This window comes from Neophocaena asiaeorientalis, unplaced genomic scaffold (assembly GCF_003031525.2).
Source record: "Neophocaena asiaeorientalis asiaeorientalis breed wild unplaced genomic scaffold, Neophocaena_asiaeorientalis_V1.1 scaffold327, whole genome shotgun sequence".
Classification (NCBI taxonomy): domain Eukaryota; kingdom Metazoa; phylum Chordata; class Mammalia; order Artiodactyla; family Phocoenidae; genus Neophocaena; species Neophocaena asiaeorientalis.
Window position 1 is genome coordinate 5,706,044 of NW_020174560.1, and position 15,949 is coordinate 5,721,992.

The 15,949-nt window shown below is 40.3% G+C and overlaps 1 protein-coding gene across 1 annotated transcript in view; it reads left to right on the plus strand.

Moving 5' to 3' along the window:
* Window positions 1–2,969: 2,969 nt before the first annotated feature.
* MED13 (mediator complex subunit 13) overlaps window positions 2,970–15,949 on the plus strand; it is a 113,505-nt gene continuing 100,525 nt past the window's right edge. Inside the window, exon 1 of the mRNA XM_024757546.1 lies at window positions 2,970–3,131. Coding sequence (XP_024613314.1) covers window positions 2,970–3,131 — 162 coding nt within the window. The remainder of the gene's footprint in view (window positions 3,132–15,949) is intronic.

Sequence of the window (15,949 nt, forward strand, 5' to 3'; positions counted from 1 at the left end):
GTGGCGACACACAGGGAGTAGCTGAGTCACTTAAAAGGAAAGATTCACAAAATCTGTGGCTGAGGTCTTGGAACTGCCTGGAATCCGTAGCCACTCTCCTATTCCTGTTCTTCCTTACCCTGATTGCTCATCCTTCCCTGGGTTTCCATAAATATGTATCTTTATAATAAACCATTTACTAAAGGTAACTTGAGTGAATTGCCATTTGTTGTGGGGGGGTCTCAACTTTGGACAGCCTGAGGATAGTACATGAGCTCCAAGGAATCCAATTATTTGAAGCACATTATCCCTTTCTGTGGCCAGCCCATATGGAAGTGTCCTGACATGCTTGAATTCAGAGTGGAGCTGAGGCTCAGTCTACAGCTCCTGCCATCCATATCTTATTTTTTTACTCCACATTTTAAGAAAACTCTCTTATCATTCTTGAGCTAGGGTAGCCAGATTTGCTTGGCCACATCTGCATTTTAAAATGGAAGATTAGAAGGAAAAAATAAGTATTATTTTGGAATAATATTTATGAGTTATGAAGATCATTTTCATCATATCATCAATAATTACTGCTTGATTATTATGAGTCATCAATTGGTTAATTAGACAGCCATGCCATCAATTATCCCCATGGTCCTGAGCCATTTTTGGTGCCTGTATATATTGGTTTCTATTGCTGTTAGAGCAAATTACCACACCTTTAGTGGCTTAAACAACAGAAATTTATTATCTTACAGCTCTGAAGTTTTGAAGTTCAACATGGGCCCCACTGGACTAAAATCAAGATATCATCAGGGCTTCATTCCTTTCTGGAGGCTCTAGGGAAAAATCTGCTTCCTAGGCTTTTCCAGCTTCTACAGGATGCCTGCATTCCTTGGCTCATGGTACCCTTCTTCCATTTTCAAAGCCAGTAATGGTGAGTCAAGTCCTCTTTCCATCATATCTCTCTGACCCTCCAGAGTCACATCTCCCTCTGACTGACCTCACCTGAAAAAGGTTCGCTGCTTTTAAGGACTCATGTGATTATCTTGGGCCCACCTAGATAGTCCAGAATAATCTTCCCATCTCAAGGCGTTAACCTTAATCACATCTGCAAAATCCATTTGCCAAGTAAGGTAACATATTCAACATACTTGCAGGTTACAGGGATTAGGACATGGACATTCTTGAGGAGCAATTAGTCTGCAGTTACACACCGTAGTTACAAATTCTTTTATGTTTTATTATCTCCATTTTATAGTTGGGGAAACTGAGACTCAGAGTGGTTAAATAATTTGTGCAAAGTCACATAGCTGTTAAGTGGTAAAGCTGAAATTCAAACTAGATTTGTCAGACACTAAAACCCATGCACTTTCACTATGTCACTTGGCCTCCCAAATTTTCTGTGGAACTTAGCTCATCTATATAAAAATTGATACACCATCAGACAAAAGATTCCTTCAGGGGCTTTAAGACTGGCATTTTTGGACTCTTTAAAGATGTACTTGGCATTGCACATCTGAAAGGAAAACATATTTCTAGGGCAATACTCTCTATTTCTCCACTGAGGTGTAAAACCAGAAAAACTACTAGACACATTAAATATTTTCCTTAGAAAGACACTGTGGAGAATCCTGCCATTTTATTAACCAGGAACGCTGTGGACCTGAGGACTGCCCATGGGGATTTACTGATCAGATTCATGATCCAATCGAGTTTCTTTCCATCAATGACACTCAGATAAACCTGCCTCCAAGAAGTCAGTGAAGACAGCACTGAAATACTTTTCCAGAGAACTTTGTCAAGTCTCACCCCCACTCCTAATCATACAGTGACTTATCACCAGCAAGAGTACAGACCAGGCTCACTACAGATGCATTCTCACCAGGGTGAGAGGACTATAATGGCTGCTGAGGCTAAGAGAGCGCATTGCTTCTGTATTGAGAGTCCTTCTCTGCTGGATCTGGGTACTGTATGTTCTGCCTTCAACTCTGCCTCTTCCACATTTCCTGTGACCCTCTCTGACGCCAGCTGTTTGACTGATCAACAGCTCTCCTCCCTGCAAATTGTTTGCATGTACTTTGGTCATCCTATCTTGCTCTGCCCTCTGATATTTATTTACTCACTCTTGATTTCTGTCGATTAATTGGCCTGTGTCTTATTGCTGCTCAAAGCTTTGCATTTCTTTTTTTTTTTTTTTTTTTTTTTGGTACGCGGGCCTCTCACTGTTGTGGCCTCTCCTGTTGCGGAGCACAGGCTCCGGACGCGCAGGCTCAGTGGCCATGGCTCACGGGCCCAGCCGCTCCGCGGCATGTGGGATCTTCCCGGACCGGGGCATGAACCCGTGTCCCCTGCATCGGCAGGTGGACTCTCAACCACTGCGCCACCAGGGAAGCCCACCCTTGCATTTCTTGTTGCTACCTTGTTCTCTCATACCCTCAGCCTGCTGCCACATTCAACCTGAACACTATTTCTCTCTAGAATTCTATATAGGTAGACTGAGCATAGAGTACTTTGGAGCCAACTTCCCTTAGGCCCTTCCACAGTCAACAGCCATTTATTGAGATCAGCAATGTCTTCAGACTGTGACTTTTTCTTGATTCTATCATTTTCTTACTATTTGTGTTTTTTAATGCATAATGTGATTTTGGTGCTTAATTTTTATCCTTGAATTGCATTCTTCTACACCTCAGAATGTGCTTCTTTGCAGAGCTTGTTGTGTATGCTTCTCTTGGTGGATGCTCATAGAGAGGGATTCATTTGTGTGCTTCGCAGAAAATGCATTTTATTTTTCAGATCAGCTGAACTTCTTAACACTATTCAGTAACTGGGAAGGTGGATAATAATTGTTCTCATAACAAATCTTCCAATAATAATAACAAGCATTTAGTAAGTAGTTCACATAAGTCTCACATAATATTCCTTAATCTTCCCAACAACTCTCCAAGACTAGATCACTGTTTTACAAATGATGAAACTGGGGCTTAAAAAGGTCAGGTAACATGTCCAAAGTCTCCTCACTAGCAGGTGATAGACAGATTCAGGAATTCCACCCCATTTTACCAGTTTCCAAAATGCAGATTTCCACTACCCATTCATTATTGCTGCTGTTGGTTCAGATCCTTGTTTGCAACATTTTAGGAAAGAGAATATCAAACAGCCAGGTAAGCAGCAAAAACTACCATAGAAACAAAGGGAATTTTGATTACCCTCTCCTGATAGGATAAAATGGAGCAAAGGTGGCCAAGTAGGGTAGCATCCTAGAGGGACCAGGATACGGTGCCTGGTCCCCTCACTGTCCTAGAGTGGTGCCAAGGTATGGAGCCAATATGGGTAGGAAAACAAGGGGAGGCAATGAATAAGTAGAAGCAAAGGGGACAGAAAGGACTATAGCCTAGAGGAATTCCCAGCATGGAAACAGACATTAGTGGACTTTGTTATAAGACTCCCATGTCAAGTTGCATGGATTTGCCAAGTACAATAACACAGTCTGAAAGGGACCAAACTAGAACAGGGACAGAATAAGAGACAGTATATGGTGGTTCCAGCAGCAAAGAAATGATTTTGAGTTCTGAGACAATAGTCTTGTTTGGTTCTTTCTATCAAGGATCTCCTGCACCCCCTATTAGGGTGATGGTGACTGAAGGAGAGGAGTATGGTTGACCTGGGAGGGGTCAGGAGGTTGTTGGCTAATGTGTGGAATTTCTCACCCAAGGCAGTGAGAGATGCCCAAATCATAGAAGCCAGCAGAGCTGAGAAATGTTCAAGGAACCAAAATCCTAGAAGCTAGAAGGAGAGTTTGGAGGTAGGAAGTGAGTGAGGAATGTCACCCACACAAAGAGCCCAGAAAGGGAGGCTGGGTAGAACAGTGGAAAGAGTACAGCATTTTTGTCTGAAACAGCTCAGCCCTTTCACAGTTCTTTCCCAATCTGCTAAGACTGTAAAGGCTCTATGGCCAGCCTGTGGCTGCTCACTCCCATGCTCCATTTTCTACCAAATCCGCTTTCTCTGTCCTGATGGTCTCCATTTCTATCCTGTCTTCCTGTACCTACCCTCTGCTGCTCTGCCTGTTTCTTTGGCTAGGTCAGATAATTCACTAAGATAAGATAATCTAAGATAATCTTCTTGGTCCTCTATTCCAGCTTCAACCCTTGACAGTGTCCAGATTTGCTATGGCCCCATGCTCTGCAGCCTGCAGGCTGTCTTATCCAGCCAACCTGGTTAACTCATCCCAGAACACCCCCCTGAATCCTTCTTAAAGCTAGTGTTGGGCTTCCCTGGTGGCAACCATTCCACCTGGGAACCTGTAGAGTGTTGGCTGTGTGTCATACCACTGACCATGTCCTGCTAAATATTATGATGTTCACTTGGAGGTTGGGGGGAATGTTTTCATTACAGCAGAGGAATCTATAGGCTTTTTAGGTTAATAGGAATTGCTAGGTTTTCCAGAATGACAAATAAGAATACCAGAAAACCCATTAACTGAGCCACTAACCTTGAGTGTCCTTTATAATGACATTTTCAAGACAAGGCAAGGAAATTTTTCTTTCTGTCGTTCACTTTATTCACATATACCATATATAGGAAAATACATGAATCTTAAGTGTACAGCTGGATGAATTTTTGCAAAATGGACACACTAGTTTAATCAGTACACAGATTAAGAAACAAAACATTATCAGCATCCAGTCCTCTCATATCCCCACCTGATTACCACTCCCCATATGGTAACCACTTTTCTGACTTCTAACAACATCGATCAGTTTCTTCTGTTTTAGAATTTCACATAAATGGAATATATATCATGTATTCTTTTGTTTGTGGCTTTTTTGGGTCAACATTGTATCTGTAAGAGTCATCCACATTGTTGGGCATAGCAGTAGTCTGTTCTTTTTCATTGTTATATAGAATATTATATGAATATATATAGAATGAACTCTGTTCATTCTACTGCTGTTGGACATTTGGATTGTTTCCAGTTTTTAGCTATTATGAATAATCCTGCTATGAGCATTCTTGTACATATCTTTTGGTGAACATATGTATGCATTTCTGTTGGGTATATATCTAGGAGTAGAGTTGTTTGGTAAAAGTATACGCACGTGTTCGATTTTAGCAGATACTGCTAAACAGTTTTCCAAAGTTGTTGTAACCAAGGATATTTTTTTATCCTTCCTAAATCTCTTGGATCCAGCAGGAAAGGGGTGCAGCGGCAAGCAGAAATTTGGCTGGCAGTGCCAGCAAGTGCGGGTTAAAAGCAACTCTTCCCTCTCCTCTGCCATTGTTTTTGTCAGGTAGTTTTCTTTCCAAGGCAAAAGGCTTGGAAAATAGATGCCACCCAGCTGCAGTTGGCTGGTGGAATTCCACAATACCAGGGCTTAGTATGAAAGAATGTCAGCTAAGTCAATATAGGATACCAAGCCAGAGGAGTTAGAACAACTGAAAACTGGGCAAGAGGTCAAAGTCCACGTGGCCTAGAGGAGAAAGTGGAGTCCCGTGAAGAAAGAAGTGGGATTGACACAAAGAAAGAGGGAGATGCCGACATCAAACTGGCATGAAGGGCCAAGAATCCAGGATGAGGAGAGAAAGAACAAGCAGGTGAAAGGTGAATGGGAATGGGTGTGTGGTTCATGACCAGGTTTTATACACCAGCCTAGAATGGTCAACCAAGTTAAAAGAAATGAGGGAAAAAAAAAATCAAAACAAAATAATCTCATGCTACTGAAAACCAAAGCTGAGTAAGCCTTGTTTGGAAACGTCTTTTGAGGATAATTGCAAACTTCTGGGAACTTGAATGGAGAATGTGGGGGTGGAACAAATATAGAGTTTTCTGTCAGAGATGTAATGTTTGTGTAACACACATCTCTCCAGACCACTCTAGTTTGACACTACAATTGGATAATTAATACGGACAGGAGCAGCCTCCACAAGAAGGTCATTGGAACCACAGGTCCCTTCTGAATCTCTCAAGGATATAGGGGGGAGACAAAGTCTCACATGCACTTCTGAGTGGCTATTCACTGACTCATATCATTAACCACAGCCGGTGTGCAGCCACTTCTCTGCTGAAGTAGAGAGAGATGCCTTCCTCCCACCTGTTCCATAATTAAGCCACAAAAAAGGGTGACTTTGGGCCCTGTTTCCTTGGGTGTCTTTAACGGTACAGGATGTTCATTTCACTTGAACAAGAAACTGAGATGACAATGTGAGTGATTTCACATTGCGCCATACTCAAAAATCACCTCTTCTTACTGACCTCCCCCAGCCCACCCATGTAATTCCTAATACTAATTATGTGACCTCAAACAAATTACTCAACCTCTCTAATATTTAACTTTCTCATGGGTAATATGGCAAGAAAAATATCTACCTTTCAGAGTTACTGTGAGGATTAAATGAGATAATATGTAAAGGGTCACCCATGGTGTTCCCCTACCTCCACGAGAGGAGTGACTAGTCTGGCTGGTTAGATTTCAAGACACTGACCAGGCCATTTCCCCCAGCAGATAGGGTCATGCATGATGTGTTGGATCATACGCAAGAGAAGGATCACTCCGGGTTTTTCTCCCTTTGTCCCCATGGGACCGAGTGACAATCCAACCCAGGCATGCGCTCAGGCTTAGAGAGAGGGAACAGCTAGGTTGTAGTTACACTGTGAAGGTGTGGCCTGGTTCAGCCAGTGTCCATTTTGATTAGGCAGCATCCTAGCTGTCCTAGTGGTTAGATATTTTTAATTTGGCCCCTGAAAAAGGGCCCTGTAAGCCTCCAGTTCTAGGTATGTGACCTCAGACCACCTTATCAGAAAGTGTAAGCCTAGCTAAAATTCAGGTGTTATTTTTCTTCTGCCACTGTCTCCTGTGTGTAGTTCTCTCTCCAGACCTGGAAGGTGGGGGATGGTTGTGGTCTAAGATGAGATTCTAGTATTCTTTTTTTTCTTTAATTTTTACTAGGGTATAATTGATTTACAATGTTGTGTTAGTTTCAGGTGTACAGCAAAGTGAATCTGTTATACGAAAACATATATCCACTCTCTTTTAGATTCTTTTCAAATTCTGGTATTCTTAAGCCTCTTGATCAAATATTAATTAATGGGACTCCAAACCAACCATAACCTTTAACATTATTAATATTAGTACTGTTTTGGTTATCTATTACTGCTTAATAAACCACTCAAAAATGTAATGGCTTAAAACAACAGTCTTGGGGTTTTGTTTGTTTGTTTTTGGCCACACGGCTTGTGGGATCTTAGTTCGCCAACCAGGGATTGAACCCAGGCCCTCAGTAGTAAGAGCACACGGAGTCCTAACCACTGGACCACCAGGGAATTCCCAACCATAGTCTTGTTGGGAATCAAGATCACACAAGCTGTGCAGCACGGCCAAAACAAACAAACAACAACAGTCTTTTGTTGTTGTTGTTATTAATTTCTCATGATTGTGTGGGTTGACTGGTTGGTGCTCTGCTGGTCTCATCTGGGTCTCTAACATGGCTGTAGTCAGATGGCAGCTGGGGCTGGAATCTCCAGGATGGCTTCACTTCCAGGTCTGACACCTTGTCAGGGATGTCCAGAAGGCCAGACCCAACTGGGATGGATGTTGGCAAGGCAAGAACTCACTTTCTCACCGTGAAGACCCAGGGCTTCTCCCTCTCCACATGGACTTATCAAATGGTGCTTGGGGCTCCTGCAAGCAGGGCAGTAGAAGCTACCAGACATTCTTAAAGCATAGGCTTGGAACAGACACAGTGTCACTTCTGCCATTTCTATTCCTTAAAGTAAGTCACACATCCAGCCCTGGTTCAAGGGGAGGGGCTACATAAGGATATGAATGCCGTGCCATCAAGTGTAGTTGACTGGGGTTCACTGATGTAATTGACTTCCATAAGAAGTATTAGTATCAGTTTCATTTGCAGTCTCTAGATTCAGTAAATGTACACCAGGATTTACCTCTCTTCTGACTCAGGATAAGTTTTTTTCTGCGTATGGTACAATCTCCATAAAGAGTTTCCTGAGAGTTGGGGGTCTCGGTGTATAGGACTGGTCATATAACCCCCACATATCCAGTCACTATCTTTTGTATGTGGTTTAATTTAAATCATTCAAATAAAGCCTCTGTTGACCCACCCTCTCAAATTTGACCTCGAAGGGCTGTGTAGAGGATTAAGTAAAATCACCTATGTAAATCGCCTGGCACTCTGTGTCAGTAAGAACTCAATAATGGTAATTATTATTTTATTATTACCAGGGTCCCTAAGGTATTGGGCTGGCCTTGGTAAAAACGTAATGAGATGACTTTGGGACGTCCCAGTTTCCCAGGGCACGTGAGTGATTAATACCCAAGAAAGCGGGTGGAATTGTTAACCTGAGATAATGGGGACAGAACAGGTTATCAGCTGCCTACATGGAAGATGAAAAGAGAATCAACAAGTGCAGTGGCAGGAAGTATCAGAAAAACAACAACAACAAGAAAAAATAGAAATAGTCTGAGATCAGGTGAATTGGAGAAAAGAATCTAGAGGATAGATATCAGAACAAAAGGAAGAACCATTTATTTCTTAGCCAGCAATAGGCCCCTAACAGGTGATAAGGGCAAGCTAATAGAGAGATTACCTGGGAGGGGAATGAGATGAGGAGCTGCCAGTTTCCAGCTTGCAAGGAAGACAGAGCCAGGTACGGACTAGACTGAGAGACAAGTGGGACCCACATTCCCTTTGGAGCAGTATCAACCTTCCAACACAACCAATTATGGATGATCCAGACAGTGGAGGACAAAGGAAAAAACAGCCCTTGGAAGGTAATAAATCAGCTCTGTCCAGAGTGAGGAACCTGAGCCAATCAAAACAGCTTTGGTCTCATCATGATTACAGGGTTAGCATTTAGTCAGTTTATAACTCACTATCTAGAAACTTCCTTTTCCCACATCTATTACTCAAGCTTTCCTCTTAGTTCTCTGAGAAAAACAAAACAAAAACTAATAATCTGTTTGAGAACAAAGAGATTAAATAAGATGTAAGTAATATCAGAGAGGTAAAAAGCATTTTGTAGACTTACAAGTACTCTACAAATGTGAAGTGCTATTATTTTTAAGGGAAGCAGATTCAAGTGTTGCTCAGAGAGGGGGTTGTTAGAGCCCCATGACTGAGGTGAGCAGCTAAAGCTGAAGAGAGAGGGGAGTTGTAAAAACCACAGAGAGATGGTAGTAAAACCATTGCTAATTGTTGACCTTCTGAGCCCTCCTCCAACCTCACCACCCCCAACCCCTCACCTCTGACCCTCACCTCTGTCCCTTTTCCCAACAGCTTTGAGAGAGAAAGTGTTTGGTATTATTTACATTCAACTAAGTTTGTGAACTGAAGTTGCAAGGAAAAAGCTAATGAATATTTAACCACTCTATTAAATTAATAAACAAAAATCTAGATACAAGTAATTCAGAAAGAAGTGCTGAGAGTAAAGCATAGATAATCATCTCTCTCCTAGCTTCATTTCTACCAGAGAAAGAAGAATTTCTGAACAGAAAGGGAGCAAAATTTATGGGGACATACTTTAGTAGTAGGCTGAAAGGAGGGCAGTCATAGCAATAATTTAATTTTATCATAAACACAGCAGGAGGGTCTTGTAGGGGCTTTTGGTACTAAATTAGCCTGAAGCTACAAAGCTGTAGAACTGTATCAGAAAAGATGTTTGACTTTGTCTATAAGGTTCAGTATAATTTTCATTTATTCTTTAATTCAGCAAGTATTTGTTGAGTATTTATACATATGGTCTGTCTGCCCTCATGGAACTTCTTTTCTGGAGGGTGAGACAGAAAATAAAATAATACATAAACAAACAAATATGTAAGTGGTATTTCAGGTAATGATAAATTCTATGAAGATAATTAAATTGGGAAAGGGGATGGAGAATAATTGTGTACGCATAGTATATTTTTTCCCTCTGAATTTAGCACGGTAAGGGTCCATAAGTGCCAACCAAATAAATGAATAAATGACTGCTTCCTCCCAAGTTCAAGCCCTCACTACCTCATGCCTAGTATATTGTCAATCGCCAATATGGGTCATTCTGCGTACGTTCTCCCTTTGTTTTCAGGCATGATGCACACCATTGCCTGATTTAAAATGCAACTTTTTTAAATAGATTTTATTTATTTGTTTGTTTGTTTATTTATTTTTGGCTGCGTTGGGTCGTCCTTGCTGCACGTGGGCTTTCTCTAGTTGTGGCGAGCAGGGGCTACTTTTCGTTGCAGTGCGCAGGCTTATTGCGGTGGCTTGTCTAGTTGTGGAGCACGGGCTCTAGGCGTGCGGGCTTCAGTAGTTGCGGCACATGGGCTTAGTAGTTGTGGCTCACAGGCTCTAGAGCACAGGCTCAGTAGTTGTGGCACACGCGGCATGTGGGATCTTCCCAGACCAGGGATCAAACTCGTGTCCCCTGCATTGGCAGGTGGATTCTCAACCACTGTGCCAGCAGGGAAGCCCTGAGCCCCAGGTTTCTCATCTGAGGGAAGGGAATGACAACACAGTTGTATTGGTGAGGTTAAGCTAAGTTATGCTGCAGGAACAAACAATCCCAGATCTCAATGGCTTAATACACATGAACATGTATTTACCACTTATTTGATATGTCCACTGTGGGCCAGCATGGGCTTTGTTTCACCTGCACTGGTGGAGGCTCCACCCTCTAGTAAATGCCTCAGACTCCACGGCAACTAAGTCACATCATCTCACTAACAGCAAGGGAGCCTGGGAAATGTGAATGGGTAGATAGAAGCTGTGGGGCATCCCTGGCACACCCTTTCCCATGCCCCACATTCTAGGCAGGAGGCTCAGCGTGTGGTCTGCTTGTTATGTTAAAAAATGGAGACAGTCTCTAGGTCCATCCACATCTCTGCAAATGGCACAATTTCGTTCCTTTTTATGGCTGAGTAATATTCCATTGTATATATGCACCACATCTTCTTTATCTATTCCTCTCTTGATGGACATTTAGGTTGCTTCCATGTCCTGGCTATCGTAAATAGTGATGCAATGAACATTGGGGTGCATGTATCTTTTGGAATCATGGTCTTCTCTGGGTATATGTGCAGGAGTGGGATTGCTGGGTCATTGCTGGTAGCTCTATTTTTAGTTTTTTAAGGAACCTCCATACTGTTCTCCATAGTGGCTGTATCAATTTGCATTCTCACCAACAGTTTAAGAGGATTCACTTTTCTCCATACCTTCTCCAGCATTTATTGTTTGTAGATTTTTTGGTGATGGCCATTCTGACCAGTGTGAGGTGGTACCTTATTATAGTTTTGATTTGAATTTCTCTAATAATTAGTGATGTTGAGTCTTTTCATGTGCCTGTTGGCCATCTGTATATCTTCTTTGGAGAAAAGTCTCTTTAGGTCTTCCACCCATTTTTTGATTGAGTTGTTTGTTTTTTTGATATTGAGCTGCATGAGCTGTTTGCATATTTTGGAGATTAATCATTTGTCCTTTGCTTCATTTGCAAATATTTTCTCCCATTCTGAGGGTTGTCTTTTCCTGTTGTTTATGGTTTCTTTTGCTGTGCAAAAGCCTTTACGTTTCATTAGGTCCCATTTGTTTATTTTTTTGTTTTTATTTTCATTACTCTAGGAGGTGAATTAAAAAAGATCTTCCTGTGATTTATGTCAAAGATGTTCTGCCTATGTTTTCCTCTAAGAATTTTAGTGTCCAACCTTACATTTGGGTCTTTAATCTATTTTGAGTTTATTTTTGTGTATGGTGTTAGGGAGTGTTCTAATTTCATTCTTTTATATGTAGCTGTCCAGTTTTCCCAGCACCACTTATTGGAGAGGCTGTCTTTTCTCCATTGTATATTGTATATCCTTGCCCCCTTTGTCATAGATTAGGTGACCATAGGTGCATGGCTTTATCTCTGGGCTTTCTATCCTGTTCCATTGATCTATCTTTCTGTTTTTGTGCCAGTACCATACTGTCTTGATTATTGTAGCTTTGTAGTATAGTCTGAAGTTACGGCGCCTGATTCCTCCAACTCCATTTTTCTTTCTCAAGATTGCTTTGGGTATTTGGGGTCTTTTGTGTTTCTATACAAGTTGTAAATTTTTTTGTTCTAATTCTGTGAAAAATGATATTGGTAATTTAATAAGGATTGCATTGAATCTGTAGATTGCTTTGGGTAGTATAGTCATTTTCACAATGTTGATTTTTTCAATCCAAGAACATGGTATATCTCTCCATCTGTTTGTATTGTCTTTGATTTCTTTCATTAGTATCTTATAGTTTTCTGAGTACAGGTCTTTTGCCTCCTTTGTAGGTTTATTCCTAGAGATGTACAGCAAAGGGAAGTCTGCTCAACATTCTGCAAAAACCAGCTCCTCAGCAGCCTGTGCTCTCTTGGCTGTGATAGTCAGAGCCCTGGTTTGGGTGTAAGTAATAGCACCTGGTGCTGGTGCGTGATGAGCACCCTAAAATGCATCTTTTATCATGCCACTTTTCTACTCCAAAACCTTCAGTGACTTCCTATTGCCTTTTTGTTTTTTTAAACAAAGTTTAAAGAAAATAGTACATTTATCTATCACTGAATCTTATTTATTGATGAATATTATTTCTCTCCTAGGTCTTACTAAAGACATGTGGTATCCTTTTAATATTATTATTAACCTGAACAACTTTACAGGAAAGAAGGTAGTAAACAGTAAACTATATTTATGTCACTCCAAACCTTTGAACTATGAAATCACTAAACGTTAGCACTGAGAATGGCCTTGAAATCAGTCGAGATCAACTCCTTCATTTCATAGGTGAGGAAACTGAGACCAAGCAGATAAATTGCTCAGATATGGATACCCAGCCAAGGGGAGGCCCTGTCACAACTAGAACTCAGCTTTTCTATTCTCTCTTTCTTTCCACTACACTACATTATATGTATATTTACATATATACATTATACATATATTTCTACATCGTTTAATCTGTATATATGCTATTTTGTGTCTCTTCTATTTACATTACTCTAGGTACACATTTCCACCTATGGACATTAAGCTAGGTTCTTGTCATTTTTGGTAGCTACATGGCATTCCATCATATCCGTATAGGCTATTGTCCTTTATAAACCATCATTTTGAGTTGCATAAGAAAGAAAACTAGCCTACACTAATACTTTGTGTTAACTGTTTTCAATAATAAAATAATATCTGCTGCTGCTTTGTAAATTAAGTTTGAAAAAATCATGTATTCTTAATCTGGTTTACTCATATTTTCTTTTCTAAAACTGGGCCTGCTCATTTTGTGTGTTTTCTAAGTGCCACTTGTATTTAAGTTTTTTAAAGTATGCAAATAGGTCAAGGTATAAATAATATGAAGTATGAAATTATTTTGCATTGAAAACTGTGAAACCCACTTACTACTGATGCAAAATGTGTGCATATTTATGTTCCTGATCATTCTTTGTAATTCATCTCTTTGATCATGGCTATTCTGCATTTGAATATATAAAAAGGGCTTTGGAAAGTATTATTCTTTTCCACCTTCCGTCTGAAAAACAGAGGGAAAGAGTCTTAAACAAAGGTGAATACCTCCAAAGTTCATTCAATACTTCTCAAAATGTCTCAAGATTTATGTCTTTGGGAAAATTAAGCCCAGAGTGGTAATCTAATGATCATTTTGTGGTGTTTCAGTATCTTATTTTTCTTGAAATTCATTACTATAAGAAAAAGCAGATTTAAAAAAATTTTTCTAGTTCATATTTGAATTAGGTATTGAATGGACTGCTTTGCATCCAGAGAAAACTTTAAAGAGCAACACACTCATAAATTGAGCTTTTTAATCATTGTTATTTTTGTAGTTTCTTCATTTTAACATTTGAAAATCACTAACCATGGTTGCTGTGTAGAACTAGGAGTAGGTAAGAACTGAAGAGTAGAAGAAACTTCTCATGGGTAGCATTTCTTGCCCAAATTGTTAATAATAACTATCATTCATTGAGCCCTTACTCTAACTGGCATTGTGCTAAGCATTATTACTACATTATATTATCTAATTCTTATGACAGTTTGGTGTTATTACCCCCATTTTACATATTGGTAAACAGAGGTTTGGAGAAGTTAGGTAACTTGCCCAAGGTCACACAGCTAGCAGAATCAGAATATAGAGCTTTAATACCAAAGCTTATGCTTTTCATACACCACACTGCCTCTGTTTGGCAAATCACTGAGGGAGAGGACAGTAGTTTACCTTTGGAAGGGTCTCATAGGGGAGAACTACATAAAGGGTGCAGTGGTTCCTATGAGAAGAATATAAGTCCTTTTATTAATTGAAATGTAACATCTATTCTGGACATACAATTTAGTAACTTATCCCACATTGAAAGATAAAGATTTTGAATGAATGCAGTGGGCTTATTAAAGAAAAAGAAATTACTGATTATTTACATAGTTTTCATGTTTTTTAAAAAGAAGCCTTCTAAAATCAAGCATGTCACATATTACACATACCTGTCCCAGAAAAAGACAGATGAATTTGTTTATGGTGAGCAGAGAAATGAAACTGGTATCACGATAATACATTTCCTCATCAATGATGACTCTTCAGCCTTTGGATCAATCTTCATTCTTAAGAGGTTCCTGACTTACTTAACTTGTGCAATAGGGACTTTTTTTAAAAAAAAGATAGAAATTCAGAAGGCTGGCTTAATTTGTCCTGAAATTCTTTAAAATTTGACCAGGTAATATGATGTTTTTCAACATGGCATACATGATTTGGCTGCCCAAGATATATCTATTTTGAAAGTAGCTTTGTTGAGGGAAAGAGTGTTAACAAAGGAACCTAGAAAGGTAGAAAACATGCTATGGTAGCCAGCCTTCAAGATAACCTAGAATAATCCTCATGTATTGGTATTCCCCTCGTACATTGAATCAGAGCTGATTTGTGTGACAAATAGATTACTGTAGAAGTGACAGTGTAGGATTTCTGAGGCTAGATGATAAAAGACATTGTAACTTCTGCCTTGGCGCCTTAGATCCCTTGCTCTAGGAAAAGCCACCTACCATGGATGCAAGGACCCCTGAAGACCGACCTATGTGAAAAGATTCTGAGGTCTCCTGCCAACAGCCAGCACCAACTTGCCATCCATGTGAGTGAGCCACCTTAGAAGCAGATCTGGTAGCCTCAGAAACTGTAAGAGGTAATAAATAGTTGTTGCTTTAAACTGCTAAGTTTCAGAATAATATGTTACACAGAAATAGATATCTAATATAGATGTTGCTACCTGGAAGTGAGATTCAGCCATAACAAAATCCTAAGATGCATAAGTAACTTTGGAACTGGACAACAGACTTTGGGGAGAGTGTTAGTGAAAGCCTAATGTACCTTGAAGAAACTGTTAATAGAAGTATCCCACTCTTTTATATGGCTACAGGTGAAGACTTGCAAAAAAATGAGGTAATGTACCTTGGAAACTGGAAGAAAGGCAATCCTTATTATATAGTGGCAGAAAGTTCAGTAACACTGTTCCCTGCAGTAACCAAAAGGTAGAAAATGTGTCTAATGAACTGGGTGATCTAGCTAGGGAGATTTCCAAGCAAAGGTTTATTCTTGTTGCTTGTAATAAAATGTGAGAGGAGAGAGGTAAACTAAAGGAAGAACTGTTAACAGTTCAAACAAAAAGGAGACAGAATTTGATGGTTTTGAAAATTCTCACCTTCTCTGAATGACAAACAATGCTAAAATTAAGATGTAGCTTCTGAGCTACAAATCCAGGACACTGCTAGTAAAACATGATCCTAAGATGAAGCCAAGGGAGTGATTGTAAAATCTTTTGTTACAGTCTCAGAAAGATTTTTTTTTTTTTTTTTTTTTTTTTTTTTGCGGTACGTGGGCCTCTCACTGTTGTGGCCTCTCCCGTTGCGGAGCACAGGGTCCGGACGCGCAGGCTCAGCGGCCATGGCTCACGGGCCCAGCCGCTCTGCGGCATGTGGGATCTTCCCGGACCGGGGCACGA